The 22,785-nt window shown below is 33.9% G+C and overlaps 1 protein-coding gene across 2 annotated transcripts in view; it reads left to right on the top strand.

Annotated features, from left to right (window-relative positions):
- LOC128240260 (uncharacterized) overlaps positions 1 to 22,785 on the top strand; it is a 66,691-nt gene that overhangs the window by 12,071 nt on the left and 31,835 nt on the right. The window contains exons 14-25 of one of the 2 annotated variants that reach the window (XM_052956813.1): positions 5,378 to 5,563; positions 5,885 to 5,921; positions 7,031 to 7,303; positions 8,579 to 8,629; positions 9,095 to 9,237; positions 9,955 to 10,141; positions 10,420 to 10,539; positions 11,477 to 11,631; positions 12,766 to 12,873; positions 13,169 to 13,283; positions 14,718 to 14,811; positions 15,174 to 16,821. In XM_052956813.1, coding sequence (XP_052812773.1) covers positions 5,378 to 5,563; positions 5,885 to 5,921; positions 7,031 to 7,303; positions 8,579 to 8,629; positions 9,095 to 9,237; positions 9,955 to 10,141; positions 10,420 to 10,539; positions 11,477 to 11,631; positions 12,766 to 12,873; positions 13,169 to 13,283; positions 14,718 to 14,811; positions 15,174 to 15,306 — 1,602 coding nt within the window. In that variant the 3' untranslated portion in view covers positions 15,307 to 16,821. Of the gene's footprint in view, positions 1 to 5,377; positions 5,564 to 5,884; positions 5,922 to 7,030; positions 7,304 to 8,578; positions 8,630 to 9,094; positions 9,238 to 9,954; positions 10,142 to 10,419; positions 10,540 to 11,476; positions 11,632 to 12,765; positions 12,874 to 13,168; positions 13,284 to 14,717; positions 14,812 to 15,173; positions 16,822 to 22,785 lie in introns of those variants that run through there. The other variant, XM_052956814.1, reaches the window with a different exon arrangement.

Below are 22,785 nucleotides of genomic sequence, written 5' to 3'. Positions count from 1 at the left end.
AATCATCTATATTATGACACTACGGACTATGATTTGAAAACAGGATGGATTATAAATTATTTCATGTCGAATAAAATAATATATGATATTACAACACGTTTTGTCTATATAATAGTAATTAGTACGCACATATGATATGAAATGAGATGTGTGCAAAATGAAACTTGACTCAAACACAAGAAAATGTAAGTCATTAGCATTAAATTATACTTCAAGAATGAAAAGTCCCATTGTCTTATTTTTCTTTTAAAGCTGCATTCTCACAGATTGATCGTGTTGACAATTTTTTTTATTTTTTGTTTTGGAATTAGCCAATTTTTGCGTAAATGTCTGGATACCAATGGTATAAGACTGCTGACAAAAGATCAGATACAGTTTTTCAGTTTTACGTTCGCAAATTGATGTTTTATGGTTAAAAGTGATACTACAGTAATGTTTTAAGAAAAATGAAAAATGTCGGCAGTTTTCCAAACAATTTAGATCTGTTTTATTGTGAGTAATCTTATTATTTGTATAGAAAGCATTGCTGCCAAAATCAGTCGAGTCTGGGACAAAAAAAGGGTTGTCAAAACTGTCAATCTGTGAGAGTGCAGCTTTAAATTACTATAAACACTATTTTAAATTCTACCATTAGAGGACACTTTCTTACCTTTTTGCAATCTTTAAGATTGCAAGTAATATTAGATAATTTAAAATTTACGAAGAAAAAAATCTAAATTTTAAATTATTCACTAAGATGCCCCAGAGGTTTATTACCTTGTAGCTATAATTGTATAGATAAAATACACTAAGATTACAACTTCATATAACTCGTACATTATACTGTTACGAATATTATTTTATAAGTAATTAATAAAGTATTTTAATGATGAAGTCAATTTATTGCTAATAAACAATTATTACTTGCTGCTACCTTTTATACCCCACCCACACTCAACAGTCAGGGGCTTTTTTCACATTTAGGTGAAGCGGTCCTAGTCCTTTTGGAGGGGAAAATCGCGCGTTTGTTTTTCTTATCTAAGACTCACGATATCTATTTATCATGTTGTTGAAATCCCCCACTTGATTGTTATGGTTCACAGTGGCAGATCCCGTAATTCATAACTGGGGGACACAAGTGGGTTGGAGGGCTGTTCTTCCATCCATATGGATATTTTGTTTCAATGATGTATTGAAATTACACGTTTACACCATACATGCTTATTAAGATAGTAAATGTATAACATCAGACAAAACTAGGTGGATATCATTATGATGTCCTTCAAAAGTTTCGTGGCTTTGCTGGAGCAGGTTTTGAACAGAGACTTGCGTTAGAGGGGCGTTACTTAGGGGCACAACTTTTTGGACATGATCCCCCGAGTGGGCATGACATTAATATGTTTAAAATGTGGGAATTGGGGTTTAGGGGTACTCCCCCTAGAAAATTTTTAGTCTGAATTGGTGCATTATGGCGTAATTAAGTACTTTTTTCTGAAAAATATTGACAAAAAAATTAACCTTTAAGTTTATTTGCGGGCCAACTGGAGGGGACACAGGCCCTACAGCTCCCCCCCCCCCCCACTGAATGACCAGCCCATGGTCCACTTGTAAATAAAATAAATGAACAATTTTTGCTTGCTTGGGTATATAAATAAACAAACTGACAGTGGCAGTATAAATCTGGGTCCGTGAGCCCAGCTCAGATATACCCAACTGCAATTGACTAAATAATATGGTGATGTATAACCCATTTAGGAACATTGATCGTCAAAATAAAATAAAAGATGAAGTTAATTTTAGTTTTTATTGTGAAATAAAGAGAGAGTACTCGGAATTACAACCGGGAATTTACAGGAAGTAGGCGAAGATGTTATCTCCCTTGCTTGATTCGACGGAAATAAACGAAAGAAAATCAGAATCGTTAGCTCCGCCCATTCACCTTCGTTTCTTTCGGTGACATTTACCATATAAGGTATAGGCGAAATGGTCTATCCTTGTAATTTTGAACTTGTCAATTCAATTTTGTAAACCTAGACTTGTTGGACTGCAAATGTTCATTTTACGAACGCGAGTGCAGTTTTACATATGCATGATTCGGCTTTCTAAATTACATCATCATATTGTAAAAGGCCAGTTATACGATCTATGTTTTAGTGAGTTTATACAGGGTAGATCTGACAAATATACATTTTGACTACTATAATGACAAATGACAAATCAATACGGATAAACTGACGAATAGAAACAACAAAAATAGCACGTCTACATTGACAAATGTAAGAGATATTTAGATGATTAAGAAGCACATTGTGGGAATTACACGTCTGGACTTTTGGCAACGAATAGCCTCCATAACGGCATGCTCTTTTTCCATACGTGGAATCCAATCTGGAACAAAAGTTATTTTGTTTTTTCTCACAGAAATCATGTAAAATCTGAAGCAATCGACTTAATATCACATTTTTTACTCCCATTTAACAAAATTACATTTTTATTGTCAGAATATATTTTAACTGTATGAATTTGCAATATATGAGCATTGCTTTGAACAAACCTTCTTACCGTTTCTGTTTCCCTCCAAGTGGATTTCCTAGTTCCTTCATTTACAGACCATGAACCAACTACTTGTTATTTTGTCATACCACAAAACCATTGTTAGAAATTGCGTTCTTTCCGCTTATTTTTTTTTCGTTTTCACTTCCACTTCTCGCTTCCGATAAACTACTCCTGCTAACATTTGAAAACTTACTAATGCTTACTTCTTGAAGCGTAGAAGAACTCAATTCAGAGAGCTTACCTTTGCCTAATTATGTAAACCAACTGCTTCTCACGTCAGGGAGCCTATCATCAATCACATCCGGGAGCCTACTACAGCTCACTTCCGGGAGCTTACTACAGCTCACTTCCGGGAGCCTTTTATCGCTCACTTCCGGGAGCCTTCTATCGCTCACTTCCGGGAGCTTACCACAGCTCACCTCCGAGAGCTTACCTAATCTCACTTCCGGGAGCTTACCACGGCTCACTTCCGGAAGCCTACTACCTCTCACTTCTGAGGGTATACCTCTCAAGCCTGAAAATCCCGTCTTCCTTCATGTAAAACAGTTTCTAAGAAAATCAAACACGTACCCTAGCCATTCGGTTGCATTTCTCAGACGCTAATAGAAATCCAAAACTTAACATTGTATTTTTACCTCTTGACTTGATTTTAGAGAGTCAGTATAATTGATATTTCCTCCAATACCGTCATCTAGAAACATCATCATGGTATGTCCCTATGTACGGAGATATTTAATTACAACACGAATTGTCTTAGTAAAAAACGCCACTGTGGACACAACTGTAGGTACGTTTTTTACTTGCTTAATCACTCCTTTTGACAACAAACGATCAGTTTCATCTGATACGAAATCAGGATTTTCCCTTGCGGATTTGTCATGTATTTTGCTTCCGGAAGTGAATTAAAAGACAATTTATAACCATTTTAAACAATACTAACTATATTTGGATCTGCGGATGCCGACCGCCACATTGGTATGTGCTCCTTAAGTCTACCAACTGGAAAAAACAGACAGTGCTTCCTTCTCTACAGAAGTAGCATTATTTCCCGAACTCACCTGATAAACTGCAGTTTAATCCTCATTCTGATCCAAACATAAAACTTCACTTATCTTATTATTTCCACTCGGTATGCTCACAGGGCACTCCAACCGGCTTTGCCGCACAAAAAAACACAACCCCGGATTTGTGGCATTTGCGGTGGACGACAACGTTGCTCTTAGCGTCTGGCGTGCCGGTCCCTTCAGATAGGTGGAAAAGCGGGTACGGGTCCGCTTCCCTCGATCGGCCTTCCGCATCCTGCCTGCTCAAATTTCTGCCTTATACATCTTCTTCTCATCATCCGAGTCATCGGCAAATGGCTTTCTTTTTTACCCAGATACCACTCTCCATTCAAGCTTACTAGTGTCAGCAAGACAACCTGTTTTTGCCTGTGTTCTAGTTTATTGACAGCTTCAAAAAAACAAAAAAACATTTTCTATTATCATATTTTTTTTATTTTTTTTCATTGTTTCTATTAAAATTTGTCCAATTTCTCATATGCTATTCACGTTTATATTATTAAACTTTACACTTACAAAAAAAACTCGCACTCTACACAATTAATCCGTGTAAACTATACACATAAATCGTTCAATGGTCAATACTCTCGAAACTCGCCCGTGCGGAACATAAACTCGATGTTAAATAAACAGGACGGCTTTATCTATGTGAACAATAATTTATCTTGTTTTATCATTGCTTTAGACTCATGCAGACACTCAACCATAATTTCTTCTTCTAATTTCAACATAACCTTTTTGTTAACTTTATATAGCCCTTCATTAGATTTTTTCTTAAATTTTAGAGTGTCCGACACAATCAAATTAGAAATTTTTGATAGCTATATCAAATTTCCTATGTCTGACAAAAGTTCCTCTTTGTGAGCCTGCAGTTTGGTTGAAGCTCCATGACCAAAAAACAGACAGAAGAAAACATTACTTGATGTTCCAAAGACAAATGTCTCCGTAGAAACGACACGCAGACACCCTTCCCCACCTTTCAATTATCACTATCACGTGATTAAAACTGCCCAATCCAGGGTTCAAATGGCCACGTTCAGAAAAAGGTTCTCCCATATACGACTTAACGTGGTGAACTTTATTCCCCGTACCGCTCAATCAATGAAAGTTCACTTTGCCAATTTTGTTTTAAATGACGTCATTAACTCAGCAGATAATCTTAATATATAATAATCATTTTTGATTAAGTTTGTTCCCGGACGAATACTTCCAGTCAAACCACTAACTAACGCTTATACATGCAAGTTCTTTTCTTAGATCGCACTCTTGGATTAGTGCAAAAATAATCATTTGAACATTCTAAAAGATCATTGAGGGTCAAATTCGTCGATGCAGACCGGAACCAAATGATTAAAAAAGATCTTGTATGGATTGAGTTTTCGATTTGACTGTGTTAATAGTGACGTCATATGATATTTTTGTACATTTCACCAAATATTCCGTGCGATGGTGCTTACTGATGTTATGACGCAGTAACATTAGTTATGCTGGCGTCGATTATCATTCATTTTCAAATGAATATATTCAGCTGCGCTCTATTGAAATGCCATTATTTAGATTCTAAGAATATATATATTTAAAGAAATATACATAAACACAAAGTGGCAAAGACGAAATTTTACAGCAAGGCCAAAGGCACCGGACACGCTTGTCCGTTTTGCAAGAATGTTCATGATAAAGTAAATGATAGCATTTATATTCATAACAGTAAAAGCTGACTTATACATTAGTTGTCAAGATTGTGTAAAATATGTCAATGTTTGTTTGCTGTTACTTTACAGTCTGCAGGCATCTGTAAAGATGACCCATCTTGCAACTGTGTTCTGGATGTGTGTTACCGCCTCCAACAAATGATTGACCTTGACAACTGCTGGTTTCTCGTCCCAAAGGAAGACCTCAATAAATCGGGGACATTACACGTAACGACATACAACCAGGCCTTGCTTACAAGAAATTTCAACTTGACGGTAAGTAATGAAAGTTAACCGATAATCAATATATAGAAAGACGAGTATGTATAAGTATAACAAGTCCATAGACAACAGCTTGTGAATGACTTAATTTTGTCCTCAAAACTTTGAATCACTAGCAGTTCTTTTTACTAACTACTTTTGGATACGTATTATGTATGCGATATGTTCTGTTTAGCATGTATTGGCGTTCTGTCATTACTAACAATACACGTAGGCATTATATTGTCAAGGGAAATAATTAAAAAGACCTCAGAATATTAACTAAGTTTTAAATAATTATAAACAAACCGATATGAGTTTCTTATTCATTTGCAGATTGCACACCTGAATACGTTAAATGGCCTTGAAGAATGTAAGTATAAAGTAACGATTAAAATACTTTATTATACTATTCCTTAACAAATATCATTTAAAAAATATGCTGCTTTAACAACCAATACTATAACAAAATTACCACCAACAACTGTAAAAACCATAGCAACAATGACAAAAGCATAACGCAAAAGCAACAACAAAACAAGCAAAAGAAATCATAGAACTATGATTAACACTTCTGCTGTCACTACCACTGCCGCTATCACTACAACTTCCGCTTTCAAAACCACTTCATCTACCACTACGACTAACACTACCACTTTACCTACCACTACCTCTTCCACTATGACTACCCCTACCACTTCACCTACCACTACCTCTTCCACTACGACTAACACTTACCACTTCCACTTCACCAACCACTACCTCTTCCACTATGACTACCCCTACAACTTCACCTACCACGACCTCTTCCACTACGACTAACACTTACCACTTCCGCTTCATCAACCACTACCTCTTCCATTACGACTACCACTACCACTTCACCCACCACTACCTCTTCCACTACGACTACCACTACCACTTCACCTACCACTACCTCTTCCCCTACGACTACCACTACCACTTCACCTTCCACTACCTCTTCCACTACGACTACTACTAACACTTCACCTAGCAGTACCTCTTCCACAACGACTACCACTACCACTTCACCTACCACTAACTCTTCCACTACGACTACCACTACCACTTCATCTAACACTACCCCTTCCACTACGAATACCACTACCACTACAACTACTACTACTATTACTTCTACTACTACTACTACAACTACTACTACTAATAATACTACTACTACTACCACCACTACCACCACCACCACAACCACCACCATCACCCCCTGCTACTGCTACTGCTACTGCTACTGCTACTACTTCTACTACTACTACTACTACTACTACTACTACTACTACTACTACTACTACTACTACTACTACTACTACTACTACTACTACCAATACTACTACTACTACTAATACTACTACTACTACTACTACTACTACTACTACTACTACTACTACTACTACTACTACTACCACTGCTACTACTACTATCATTTACTTTCGTGAAACATTTCAGATTCCGGACCAACAAACATACGAATTGAAGAGAGATTGCCAAATGGAGCCCGCCTGACTTGGGATATTCCTGATACCCCTTCATGCTACGGGAGGGTGGAAATAGCGTTAGTCGTCTACCTTGGAAACGGACAAACAAGAGTAATACAGGTTAACAGCGAGCAGACTTCAGTTGACATTGTCGGCTTAGATTCAGACAAGGAGTACAGTGTGTCCCTGAATGTTGGATATGAAGGGACTGAATTAGCTGCTCTACCATACAAATTCAAAACAGGTAACAAGATTCTTATTGATGCATTGCATCAAATCGGTGCGATAAAATTAGAAAAAATACATGCATAAAGATCACAAAACAGTTTTTATTCACTTCAACGATAACATGTTAAGTAAAAATTAATATTGTTGATAATAAATGTAATTCTTTTCATGTAAACACGTCAGTGTTATGAGGAAGGTGAACAGGCATAAACATGACTACACATTTTGATGGTATAATCTGGAATTTATTTTTGAATGTTTTTTTTTAACAAATAATTAAGCTAAGTGTTAGTTTTTCTAAACTTCCTTTGTCACTACGCGCCAAGGGACATTACTGCGTAGAAGATTGAGAAACATAAAGAAAATTGTTAAAGAACCGTGTTACCTTCATATTCGGGGAAGAGTTGGTATTTAAAGTCAATATATTCAAATATTTCAATATTCAGGGCCCTTTTGATTTCAGATACCATTATTAAATTAAGTGAAATTTTTAAAACGCATTTATCTTCATATTTCATCGTGCTACGTGGTAATTATCAAACGGTATATTCTTCAATTGATAAACTGTAACCATATGTTAAAGCTACATTTGGTACAGTATCATATATAGTCGGCGCCTTCTTAATGCACACATGACAGTAAAGGTACGTTACAACTAAATGCAAAGTACCCGTATGTGGTCCAGGATGCACTCTCTATAATGAAAATTGAGAATATTACTTCAGGCCGATTTTTTGTCTGAGCAATGCACATAATTTACTGATGTTTATCTTTGAATTCATTTCAATTCTTACAATCAGAAAGAATAAAACATCATGAATGCCTACTTCTGGCCTGGTACATCATTTATTCAGTAAGAGTTAACGGGTACTAGCTTCAAACTGATTGAATTTTTTAAGGACAAACGCGCATACATTTTTGTTGTTTGAATCAATTGGTTTTGAACTTAATTTAAGGAAATGGATGGCTAGTATTGGGAAATAAAATAGCGTGTATGACCTAAAACGTTTTAGTTTTTGCTTTTTAGGTCATCGGTAACGTACAAATATTAATATTTAAGTAACAGTAATCAAGCAGTTCAATTTAACATATTTTTTTTTTCGTGTGCCCTTATCACTCTTTAAACAAAAGTTTTTAACGCCGTTTAACGTTCGATCAACTATTCGGCAGAGAAATGAATAACTCCGAAAAAAGAAATTCAGTTAAATGCTAAACATGATGTCGACAATAAACATGATAAATTTAATGGATAATGGTACAACTTTAAAATGCTACGCACAAATTGTTTCAGCTGAAAGAGAAAATCATCTGCAAGGAGGCGTAATTGCCGGCATCGTTATAAGTAAGTATATACCTATGCTTCATCAACAAACATGAAAGCGTTTCCACGATAGAAATTTATTTTTTATATAAAACCTTGAACAATAGTTTATTCAGGGCTTTTTTTTGTTAGGAAAGACCTAGTTCCATATACACTAACGTCCGAAGTCTGAATCTCAAAAGCTAAATTTTAATTGTTTCGTAACAATACTATTCTTAAAGAAAAAGTACAAATGGTGTATGTTTTAAAAATAATCGGTTTTTCAATCTGGTACATACCTTTCCTAAAAATAAGTTGTGTTATAAATAGTTTTAAACGATTCAGAACACATTCTTTTGAACCTGACTCTCAAACTCGGACTCAAGACATAAGTGAATATATTCCTTGGCAAATCGAATTCTTTCTTTTTTGTTTTACCTTTAAGTGTTAACTAATTAGTTTATTCAATTAATATGACATTTGTCATTTAAAATAATTTCATAACAGGTGTACTGGTTATACCTGCACTGTTGACGGCAGTTTTTGTGCTCCTGCTGCGAAGAGGTTATATGCAGCCGGTACGACGAGGACTACAAGCGGTATCTGTCAGGTATAGGAGATCAATGGCCGGCAATGACTTTTTCGGTAAGGTAAGAATACGCATAGAAATTTTGTATCGAACGTACTGTTTATCATATATTTGACATACCTTATGAGTGTATCCCTTACTGAAATAATATAAGTATCTTCCACGGCCGAGAGTGCAAGTTCATGCCAACCCTCGCGTAGGGTATTTTGCGGGTTGGAGGAAACATTTTCCGGGCTAAAACGTGATGTCTTAAAGTTTTAAACAGGTAATAGCTTTGCTAAGCTGTTAGACCGTTGTCACAACTAAGTTCTTAAAGAAATGTTTATATAAGAGTTAGCAATCTGATTGTAACTGGTGTGTACGAGAACAAGCAGTCTTAGTTAAGCTCGTATGGTGCTTTTCTTATAAAAAGTCATAGTATGCTTGTGATATGCAATCTACCAAGTTGTTAGCAATATGAGTTAGTCATTTTTATATACTAGTACTACTCTGTTTGTTTCTTATATTTTCTTATATTTGCAAGTCCATCCAAGTTGTTAACAATAGGTCTAAGTATTTTTATGGATTCTACTATTAACGGCATATCCCTTGAAAAATTTAAACATTTTTTTTCGAAGTGGATATAATAAATGAAAAGAACAATATGTTTCCAATTATATTTTCCATATAACAATCGTGCCCATCAACATGGTAACAAAACTTGACATATATTTTGCTTTTGCAATAAAAGTTTGTTGTTGTTTTTTGCGTTGTTAATGGTGTAATAATTTCATTTCAGAATTCTAGGTCTTATACAAACTCTATGTACATCTACGGTGACATGGACTTTGCAGACCTTGATTCTTGGCAGCTAGCTCGAGCTGACGTCAGCTTACAAAGTATTATGAAGTCAGGGTCATTTGCTGATATTTACACGGCGTCCATCGCAAACAACGGCAACACAGTGGTAGCAAAGGTTCTTAAACGTAAGTTGTTTTTTGTTTTGTTTCAAAATTGCGTTTCGTATGTACGGCGTTTAACCACCCTATTGGTTTGCTTTTGTTTCATAGTGATAATAAAGTCAAGATAAGTATACACAATTCGATACAAACCCTCACAATTTATTGTAAACAAAAATGATATCCTAAAGAGGTTGTTTGTTAAGCGTCAATATGCTACCAAATATTGTTATTTTATCTAACTGCAGCATGTTATACAAAGCATTCAATTAAGGGTTATGGTGAAAATAAATGTTGCTTTTCAGAGGGCTTTACAAAACAAGACGAACATCTAATGAAAGCCAAAGTCAATTTCTTTTCTACCGTGGTTGGAAAGCATGAAAATGTCATTAAGTTTATAGGAGCAGTTATCGACGACACAGTTAGTAAGTGTATATAAAAAACGCTTTTAAAATTTGATTTCTGGTTGATTGAAAGTTTCACGTAATGCCTTCATTGACATTTCTATAGGAATGCTTAACGGAACATATCAATCCCAAACTATACTTATGTTTCCTACATTTGTTTGTAAAATGATTCTCACTGATGACGTTTGTAAAATTCCATTTGTCATTAATGTCCTTACTGCCATTGAACATTATCATTTAAACCTAGCTGTCAATTGATATTGGGCCGACTGTTTAGAACTTTATTAAAGTTAATAACGTTATTAACACCAACGGTGAACTATTGTGGAGCATACTTATATATTGAACAGGTTCATCGAAAACAGGTGTCTTAGGCCTTGTTGGAAATACTGCAAATGACAAATGTAAACTTGTTAGTTCTAGAGAAGTTAACATTTGAAAGTTAACAACGATGACGTTGAAATTATCGTTAACTTTAACAAAGTCCTGAACAATCGGCCCATTGCCAATGAATCTGAGACTGAGGGCTGCGTTCTTAGAATGCATGTTTTGCTTCGGAGGCTCAAATCTGAACACATCGGCCACTTTCCGTTGAAAACAACCTACGGATGTATATGGACCTTTTACAGTGTCAAAATTCTTTAAAATTAACTACGATACAAGAAGATCGCGTAGTAATTTCAATTTAACAGTTATGTCTCAGGACTTTATTCTAAGGAATCTGAATTACTTATGCAAATATCATTTCACTGGGAATCAATTTCGATCTAAGTAATAGACAATATACTTTAAAAATAACACTTCAATTAACTAATAGTAGTATTATTAAATTTACTACCTTTACTAATACACCGGCATACATCCGATGTTGTTTTCGATGACAATTCGCCGTGGTGCTTCACTCGCCGATGGGAATGCTTTTGGACAATTAACCTAACAACATTTTCCTTTCTAGTGGGACCGTTCATCATATATGAATATTGCTCCAATGGGCAACTTAGTGACTATCTTCAGGCAATGAAATCCAACATGACCCTGGAGTCACAGGAAATACTATACAGGTTTGGCCTTGGTGTAGCCCGTGGCATGGAATACTTGGCCGGAAAAGAGGTATATTTAACGTAAATAAAATGTTGATATACAGGGGGAATATGTGACAAAGTTTACTGAAAGATTTAGGTAAGAGTTATATGAATGACCAGCTCTAGCTATAGCAAGTAAATCAAAATATCAAGTGAATGTTGTGGGAGATATTTAGTTAATACATTGAATCTGGCAACCATGTAATCATAAAACATAACCTAGTAAAGTTACTGCTATATTGGCGCCTTGGTCAGTAATTAATATAATAACTACACTTGACTTCTGACTAGCCTCATTGATTCAACTCATTCTATATCAATTATAATCTTAAATTAATTAAATCTAAGTTGGTGATTCAATAGGGCCCCTGGTCAATTGTAGTCGCAGGGGAAATTAAGATGCTCTGCGAACTGTTTATAAGGTACAAGTTCCAAAACTTACATACAAATAACAAGAAATGCATTGATTTAAAACACACTATACAGGAACATTAAACACGTCTTGTAACACTTGAGTTAATGCTGGTCTAGGCAGCCTTGCATTAGTACAATGGGTAAGCTCAGTGCAAGCGCACTTTCTTCTCACCTAAGCGACACGGGTTCGCTTGAAAACAAGTGGGTTTTTCTGGGTTCTCCGGTTTCCCCACAATACAAGACCACACTCTCTACCACAATCGCGTCAACGAGAGTAATTAACAAATTGTTGTAAAAACTTTTTTCACAGTCCTTTTAAAATGTAAAGGGTTAAACAAGTTCAGTTGGGTTAACGCCGTTTAGTAGTCAGATAAGAACCAATATTTACTGTCTTAAAGGTATTAATTTTCGATTTTCGTTAAAACAACCATCGGCTGTAATGTAGAGCTCTTGCTAGTTAAGAATAAACCTGAAACATGAAATGATATTGAAGAAGGATCATATTTGATGTTTTGGTTGAATATGAATTGGTATAATCTTTTAAAATGTTTTAATACTGTCACAAACTCTTAATACCAAACTATGTTGACGGGACTATTTAGTTATCATCTATATATACATTGCAATACTCCATATTATCACTTTTGTAATTATTATTCTGTTTATGTTTATTCGTTTTAATCCTCCATCCTCAAGGATGAAAATAAACTTATATTTCTATCTAACCGAATTTATGGCACATATTTAGGTTGTCCATCGGCGACTGGCAGCACGGAATATTCTACTGGACAGCGCTGTTGAAGTTAAGATTGCTGGTTTTGGACCCATGGATGTGGACGAAGACAAAGGAAAACGCGTAACTACAGTTTAACAGATCCAGACTCAATTACATAAAACACTTTACATAACGACACTTTTCTCGTCGGTGTACCATACAAAATACATGTTAAACTTAGTTGTGTTCTGGCACCCGGCTTGTCCCATCAAATTAATTTGATGTAGATAAAATTCTCAATTAACAAGTTTATGTTTAAAGGGATTTAAATAAACAAAAACTTTGCATCGCTAATATCTGGATAGTGTATAAAGCACAAAATATGTTTATTTGTTTTATTTTATCCCATTGTATCGGCATCACTGCACCGTTTCAGGAGCGTATTCCAATCAAGTGGATGGCTCCCGAGTGTTTGAAGACAACAAAGGGTGCGTCAGAGAAGAGTGATGCTTGGTCGTACGCCGTCGTGTTATGGGAAATATTTTCTCTCGGTGTGTGCCTTTATAAATACATATTATAACAATGATGATTCAAATTTAGCTATTTCCTTTGTTAATTGTATTTCTTCATACATGCATATCAAAAGGCTGAGTATTGATTAAATTAAGGGCTGAGTTAACTTCCTTGAAAAAGGTACACTTCATTCTTATCTTGGCAGAATCCTAATATACGTTCATATGTTTAAGTCGCTATTTTCTCTTGCAATTGTAGTATTTTGATACACATGCATTTTAATCCATGCAGATGACGGGTTTAAAACTCATATTTACAATGTCGCGTATTTGTCTGTACAAAAAAGCGTTGTTTATCTTTAAAAACTTCCCTCGACATAAAAAGGCGTAATACTATTGACCAATACACTGTACTTCTTTTTTTCACAAAACACTTAGGACCTGAAGGTACGTCACACCAAATACCAACCTTGATTCTCACAATAACATTAACTGCACCAGAAGCCTAACCAAACCGTGCAGGAACTCAAACACTGATATTTACAAGCATTTAAATTTCAAACAAAATGTCAGCGGTTTAAAAATCTAGTTTAAACTAAAATTATAAAGATGGTCCATAGGTCCAATCGATCGGACACAAATTAACATATACAATTTGATTTAGAATTTGTTGTAGCTATATGAATCAATAGATAAACATGTTTGTTTTGTGAAATTGAAACGCAAAATCGTTTAAGTGGGACTCATTTTCTCAATTAAGATTAGGTGGTATCTTACTTAAATACACTAAAACAACATTATATTTCGTAGTAATTTGACAGTACTGTGTGTAAGACTGTCTTTAGGGTCGATTTTATATTTTCAAGTCTTCTTTTTTAAAGATTTGATGGAGCATATAGTTAAACCTTATTAACAGAGGTTTATTATCAGAATTATATAATAATATAACAGATACTCGGATTTATGACACAACTTATGACACAATATATACTAGGAATATATATTTCTAACGAATATCAGTATCGTCTAAATTACACAGTGTACATGTTCATGTTAAAATAATGAGGGAACAATCTGAGTTTAACTAATATATTTCTATATCTAAAAGTTTTCAATGAAACAATGTCATTTGACGATTTGAACGTTTCCATTATTTCCTTTTAGAATACAAAGACGAATATGTGTCCACGGTAGCACCTAACCTGTTATATACACATTTCTTTATCGGTTTTGAAGCATGGGGACAAATGCACGAATATGTACAGACTCTGGAAATGGCCATATGTCCGCAAACCCGGATGACTGAAATATATTTTTTTAATTCGCACAGTTCAGACTTTGTGGAATATCCTTATGTCACCGGTATTGCTCCGTTAAAGTTGCCCTGGGAATACAATTACCTCGTTTTTCAATCATGTTGTATAATATATAAAATAAAGATTGTTTAATGATACAAAAAATTGTCATTAACAGGTGATGCACCATATGAAAACATTCGAGGAAAGGAGATCCCAGACAAGCTGAAGAGTGGTTACAGGCTTCCCAAACCAGAACAGAGCGATGACAAGTGAGTCTGCCTTAGCATTATACATGTTCCAGTTCAATAAAAGTTAATGAATTCTTTGTCAGTAGCAAATACGGGTAATAATTGTATTTGTAATAGGAAATTTTACATACGAATATATTGTTTCAATTTCAACGATCTTTTGTAAACGATGTTTATTAATTACCAACTCAACGACTCAATTTCGATAAAAATACCCCATATACCCGAGAAAATAAATGTCAACAAATGCATTATTGAAAACAGGTATAACGGTGTGACGCCGTGTTGTATACCAGGTAACTGTTTCTGTACTCAATTCCTATAGTTAAGTTTTAGATGTATTATACCAAGCCTTGTATATGTTATCTGTATACACTTTTAAGATGGTACGACGTAATGACGCGATGCTGGCAAGCCCACCCAGATCAACGCCCGACATTCAAGACCATCAGAGGAGAACTGGACGAGATGTTTGTGGCCGCGCCTCAAGACGACTACTATTTCTATAGAAAATAGTATTTGACGGAAAAAGAACAGATTGTTTATATGGAACATTATTGTCAACGTGTTAGGGGTAGTAGATATTGGAATTATGGAACAACTGCAATACTTTGTATAACTCAAAAGCTATGTTTGTTTTTTTGTGATGTGAGGGTATTCATATAAGAGATGAAATGTAACCAAGTAGTATGATAATAGAAGAAGATTATATAGCTAAATTAAATTGAATAAGAGAAATTTGAAAATCACGATTGTCTATCTAATAGGACAAGTGCCTTGCAGTAAATGAAAATGTCACTCACCTCAGCAGGACTGTCCCCCATTTATGACGTTGACAAGCAACTACGTAAAGTAACATTTGACCTAACAAACATAAAACATGTATATATCTTACAGTTGTTTTCAAATCATCTGGTGGTAGACATTTGAATGTTAGTAGACATGTTCTCCTTCGTATATCAGTTCATATATTATCATTGCTATATTTCATTAAATTATTATCATTTATGAAGTTGAGAGGCAAATACAGACAATAATATTTGAACACATATATTAAATACATTGTAAATATCTGACATTATTTTCAAGTCCATCTGGTGGCAGACATTTGACTTATAATAGGCATATAATAATGCTTGTTTCAATTTATATATTATCATGGTTCCATATTTGAGTAAATAATTATTATTTATAAAGTTGACAAACAATAACAGACGATACCATTTGACCATACATACATTGAATAGATTGTATATGTCTTACAGTGTTGTTTTTTCAAATTCAACTGGTAACATTGGAATGGATGTAGACCTGTAATAACTCGTTCAATACATATATTGTCATAAGTTCATATTTGCGTAAATGAATACAACCTATATAGTTGAAAAGCAATTATAATAGACAACATTTTTACCATACAAACATTGAATATGTTGTATATACCTTACAGTATTTTCAAATTCATCTGGTGGTAGACATTTGGACTATTGTATACCCGCAGTGCTTCATGTTAGTTCATATATTATCATGGTTTCATATTTGAGTAAATAGATATAATTTATAAAGTTGACACAATATTTCAGACAGACATATTTGACCATACAAACATTGAATATATTAAAAGCATCCGACGGTATCTTAAAGCACTTCGGGCAGTAAAAATTATCAAGTAGTAAATATAGCAGTCCTAATACTTAATATATCAATTTAGATATTATCAAGGTTTTATATTTACTTATGGTCTTATTATTTTTAAAATTGTCAAGCCATTTCAGAAGTTAAATAAATCGTAAACTTTACACATGAATGGATTTCTTGTATCTAAAAGTATTTTCAAAATGTCACTGTATGTATTGTAAATATTCTAGTAAACTGCGTGAAATCTTATATTTAAAGAGCCATAGTTTGTTTAAAGAGCCATGGTTTGTTATTTTTCCAATATATTATGATATACATGTTTTCGATCTAGGATCAGTTCAAAACACATTCACATTCATCTGCTTATAAATAAACTTTTATTCATTAAACTATTTATTGTATTACGTATTTGTTGTGCTGTTTTTTGTCGTTGTCCTTTCATTGCAATTCCTATTCTGTCATCATTTTGATGCTATCCGCTACTAAAATACATACTCAATGGCAATATCAACAGTCTTTAAATTGTCGTTGTAGCAAAGGGATAAATACCCTAACTAGCCCAGCACAAACACATTTCTCAAAAAAGCGAGATCATGAAATAATTTATTTTTTGCTGGTTTGAATTTGTGTCATCTTTTGCTTTCTTCTATCGTCGATAAATTTCTTAAACACTTAAAATTAACAGTTTGTTCTTCGGATTGTTGCCAAAACAATTTGGAGCGAGCGAAAAAAGAAAAAAAATACAATTTTATTAGTTTTTATGAAACCGGACGCGAGCGATGAGCGAAAATATTGTTTTCTTCTTATAATTAATATAAATATTGCACAATATAATTGCCCTTAAACCCATTGGAACTCAATCTTGAACTGAATCTCTATTGGACAATTGAAAAATGTTCGAATTCATATTATTTTTTCGTCCGTTTTTAGTAAGCCCAATACATATGAATAAACCAAACTTCTAAGGTAATTATAACATATTTTTAGTTTGATGATCATTAATAATAAAAATAGCAATGTTTTCCAAAAAAAGAATTGAAACAACCTATTTACACATAAACATTATTTGCAACAGTATTCAGGCATTCATAAAGATTTATTTTGGAAGTTTAAAAAATCCATGTTTTTTTCACCGGCAGCATCAAACAATCTTTTAGTCAAAAAAACATAAACTTAATTTCGTTTTGAACATTACTTAAGGAATGAATTGCGGGGTTGATGTCATTACCGGGGTATGCACGCAATTGGGCCCAATTGCGTTCATATCCCCGATAATGACATCAAGCCCGCAATTCATTACTTATATTTACACCAGTGGTTCATTATTTCATTCAATAATTGTTAAAAGAATTCTTAATTTCATTTAAAACAACCTTTCAGTAACCCTTTCCTACCCATTCTGTAAATAGAACGACCCGACTGTAACCGGAAGCATTTTTTTCAAATGACACACTATCGCGGGAAAAGATCAGCAACTTGAAAACACTTTTAAACGTAAATTTCAAACAGTAATGGCAAATATACATTTAAAATTTAAAGAATTAGCACTTTCTAAAATGTTGATTTATATTTTACGGGTCTTTTTGACACAATACAAACAATAACAAGACAAATATTTTCATACATATATATTGTTATGCAATGAATTCCGATCCGAACATATCCGAAGATGTTGCTTTCATCGATTGATGAACGCAATTGCCGAAAGGCAGTTCATTTAAGAAATGGAAGTGGAGGTGTAAATATAGTAAATACAGTGGCATATGCTTTCCAAAATGAAGTATTAGGACATGTACAACATACTATAAATGTCAGGGCGTGGGTTTATTTATCCAAGAATGCTGTAAAGGAAAACATTAATCAAAGTCATTAACTAAAGTTAGGCTTACCTTTTATTTTGGTCTATCGGGACCAGTACTCTATAATGTACCGATTGCTATATGTGACCAGATATTTGTTTGCAACTGTTGGTTTTGTCAGTATTTGGCCAAAAATGACTTGGAAACCTCATTTTTTGACCAAACAATAAAACAAATGCATATTCCTTTTCAGTAAAACTGTTGTGTACAGCATCGACGCCATAAGGTCACATTTTAATCACGATAATAAAATAATAGTCATTTTTCATCATTCCAATTTCCATCCACGAATTACGCAATATTATAGCTGCCAGTATCAGGTAAACATATTGTAATGCACACTGTTGCATAATTAATGATTATGCTCTGCATGGGATGTACAATTTCTTCGAGTATAGTCACAACACATTTATTGTAAAATAGCATTAAATTTCCAAATTTCGAGCCACGGTGATTTTACCGGAAGATCTATGAATAAGCTCGGCAGCCATATTACAGTTTTATATGACATACTATAAATCCTCCTCACCCCGCCGATTGAATTGATTTATTGAAACCAATGCTAAACCGTTTAACATTAAAATATAAAACTCCACGCATCGGTTACTTCCTTTCACAAACAAACACTAAAACTGCGTAGGAAAATTATAATTGATTATATTTCAGCTTTCAAAAAAGCTAACAATCACAACCTATGTAGTTGGCGATGAAAATATATCTGCGGTCGCAACAATAAGATTAAAAAATAATAATTTAAAAATTAAAAAAAAAAATGGTGCGCTAAATCCGCGACAATAAACATCAATTTGGTGTGGCCTTATATTGTTAATGAACTACAATGAACTTCATCGTGAATAAAATTCGTTACTAACAATTGGATCATGTGGTTTCATTTTACCAAGCTAAACGTTCTTTCCTTCCATTGTAAATAGAAGTATACTACTGTATGTGTTGTCATTTTGATGACATATTAATTTTATAAACATATTATCAACTCTGGTGATATGAAATTTGACGCTTTTTATGCGACCATTAGACATAAGACGTGTTATATAAGCCATCTATTGACAATTGATTGTCATGCGTGAATAATTTGTGTTATTTGAATAGCTAAGTTTGTCTACGAATGTAAGTTCGTTCAAAACTGCCAGTTGATTGATCATTCTATTGATCTTGAAATTCAAGTTTCCCAAACGAAGCCGAAAATAGAAACGGAAAAAATAAAATATGTGTACCTGAAATTAATTATTTGTCCAAAACTGTTTCAAAGAACAATCTTAGAATAATTTAAAACAAACGTATGTATAATATTCAATGCATATCTATGTAACATTAATTAAACTGTTTTGACGAATAATTTCTGTGTAAATTGTAAAGTTTTTTAAACCATGAAATGGCAGGAATGAGCCACAATTCTAAGTGTTCTTGCTTAGTAGAAAATAGTTTTTAAACTGATATTTTGTTGAAAAAGATCTGAAAATGCTTGAAATGATTCTTAAATTTTGACAGGATAAACAAATAAACAGCAAAGATCTAAGGGTCAGCTCGGCTTATATGACATACCATAAGTCCTGCTTACCTCCACCGAAGCTTTCGGTTGAAGAATATGTAATTTGCGTGTTCTTCCGTCAGTACGTCTGGCTTTTTGTCCGCAGCCATGACTAGAAATGATAAAATTACGTGAGGTAGGCATTACCGTAGTATGGTGGTGCACGTGCAATATTCGTCTAGATCGAGTCGATTACACAACAAAAATTGCTCTTCGATTACTATAAAATCTGTGTTTTGACAGAACAGAAGATAATGATATTTTATATGTATTTTTTTTTTCGGTTTATAACGATGAGCTGTGTATGCTTAAGTTAAATTAAAATAAAAGTTATGTTCTGTTCTGTTCTGTTCTGTTCTGTAATCTATCATTTGTATCAATCATACAAGTCACCATTTGAAGTCAAGTTTGCTGCTTTGGGGTCATCGGAGAGAAACCAGTGTCAATGTATCGCTAAAACAATAGATTGTTGTGATGGAAGTATATATCAAACATTAACTATCATCATATAATTTTATTGTATTCATTTTATGATGCACGACAAAATGATTGTATATTGTAGATTACATTACGATAAACCATTAAATGAAATTTGTACACAGCAGCAATTATTCGGCACCTTTAGAAAATGTCAATATTTTAAGAATACAAGCTTTCAAAATGTTAGATTCATGATGAAAAGCCAAATTGTATAATATCAAACTTGGTTGACCTTCATTTGCTTTTGATATAAACTAATATAGTATATATCTTAGCCAAAATAACACACTCTGGCACGTTGGGTCAAACACTTCATTTTGTATACGCATATCTTTGTCACCGAACAAATTGATCGAGTGGTAAATGACGTTTTGGATTAAGGTATTTAAAATATATGTTTGATCGAGTGGTAAATGACGTTTTGGATTAAGGTATTTAAAATATATGTTTTGTTAATGATACTTTGTACAATTCATTATCATCTTAATCACATAATGCACTACTTCCGCCTTTAAGTCATTGCCAGCTAGTCTATTTAGTTGAAGGAACATAACGTATTTAATTGGTAAACTTATCAAATTCAGGTGTCATTTGTGTCATTTATATAAACGTTTTTTTTCCAGCCAGACAACAGTTTGGCGACAATAAGAACGCATCTTAAAGAGCAAATATCAGAAAAGCGAGAACCTTTAGAAGCAAATATTAGAAAAGCGATCAGCTTTAGAAGCAAATATTAGAAAAGCGAGCAGCTTTAGAAGCAAACATCAAAAAAGCAAGCAGCTTTAGAAGCAAATATCAGAAAAGCGAGCAACTTTAGAAGCAAATATCAGAAAAGCGCGAAGTTTGAAAAGCAATATCAGAAAAGCGCAAAGCGTTAGAAGCAATTATCAGACAAGCGAGCAGCTTTAGAAGCAAACATTAGAAAAGCGAGCAGCTTTAGAAGCAAATAAAGCAATTATAAGAAATGCGCGCACATTTATCAGAAAAGCGAGCAGCTTTAGAAGCAAATAAAGCAATTATAAGAAATGCGCGCACATTTAGAAACAATTATCAGAAAAGCGCACACCTTGAGAAGCAAATATCAGAAAAGCGAGTATCCTTTAGAAGCAAATATCAAAAAAGCGAGCAGCTTTAGAAGCAAACATCAGAAAAACTCGCACCTTGAGAAGCAAATATCAGAAAAGCGAGTACCCTTTAGAAGCAAATATCAGAGAAGCGAGCAGATTTAGAAGCAAATATCAGAGAAGCGAGCAGACTTAGAAGCATATATCAGAAAAGCGAGCAGATTTAGAAGCAAATATCAGAAAAGCGCGAAGCTTGAGAAGCAAATTATAGAAAAGCGTGCATTTAGAAGCAAATATTAGAAACGCGCGCATCTTAAGAAGCGACCATCATTAAAGCGCGCACATTTAGAAGCACCTATCAGAAAAGCGCGCAGCTTTAGAAGCAACTATTAGAAAAGCACATACCATTAGAAGTAATTATCAGAAAAGCGAACTCTTGATGAAACACATATCATAAAATATAGTACTGCACCCGATACGTCGAATATAAAACGACATCAAAAGATAAACGTAAAATAATAGGAAAATAATAAGGGGATTAACGTTTACTCGATAATATAACTATTTTTGACAAAATCATTTATTTCTTATAATGATTGTCTGAATATTGCTAATAACGTATAAATGACATGATTTTCTTTTAAAAGCTATATATTTGTCAACAGCTTCTTACGTCTGTATAAGGAATTTTTCGGAAGAAAAAATCGTTCTGTATCTATTACTTAATTACAATCATACAGAGCACAATAATTTAAATGATATTCATAACCTTAATATACAGGCCTTTTCTGCCGTTTATTGATTAAAATAAATCAAATAACATATTTGTTATTCAATATTCACTGAAATATTGAAACGATTTTATGTTCCGGGTTTATTTCCAAAGAACATTGAACTATCGAATAAAATATTACCTAACGTTTAAATTGATTGTTAGATGTTTTCATATTCTGCATGTCAATATTTGAAAGGATTAATTAAGTTGAAGTCAGTTTGAAGTAACTTGAACCTTGCACATTCGGAATGTTAAGCATTTAATAATAGTGGCATTTACATGCGTATTTGCAATAACAACCTTTTTAGTACTTGATCAGTGAATAATAAACACGCATTATCAAAATACTCCCATCGTCCTCAATGTCTGATCATTATGAGACTACTTGAATACAGCCCAATGTGACATCATTATATCAAAACTAATTCTATTATTTACAACGTCTGCTCATTGTAAGACTACCTCTATCATTCTCGATGTCTGCTCGTTATAGGACTACTTGCATCATTCTTGACGTCTGCTTATTATAGGACTACTTCTATCATTCTTGATGTCTGCTCATTTTAAGACTACTTCTATCATTCTTGATGTCTGCTCATTATAAGACTACTTCTATCATTCTTGATGTCT

Source organism: Mya arenaria, chromosome 7 (assembly GCF_026914265.1).
Source record: "Mya arenaria isolate MELC-2E11 chromosome 7, ASM2691426v1".
In the NCBI taxonomy this organism is placed as follows: domain Eukaryota; kingdom Metazoa; phylum Mollusca; class Bivalvia; order Myida; family Myidae; genus Mya; species Mya arenaria.
The sequence above is the reverse complement of the archived record's forward strand: the minus strand, read 5'-3'. Positions and strand labels throughout refer to the sequence as shown.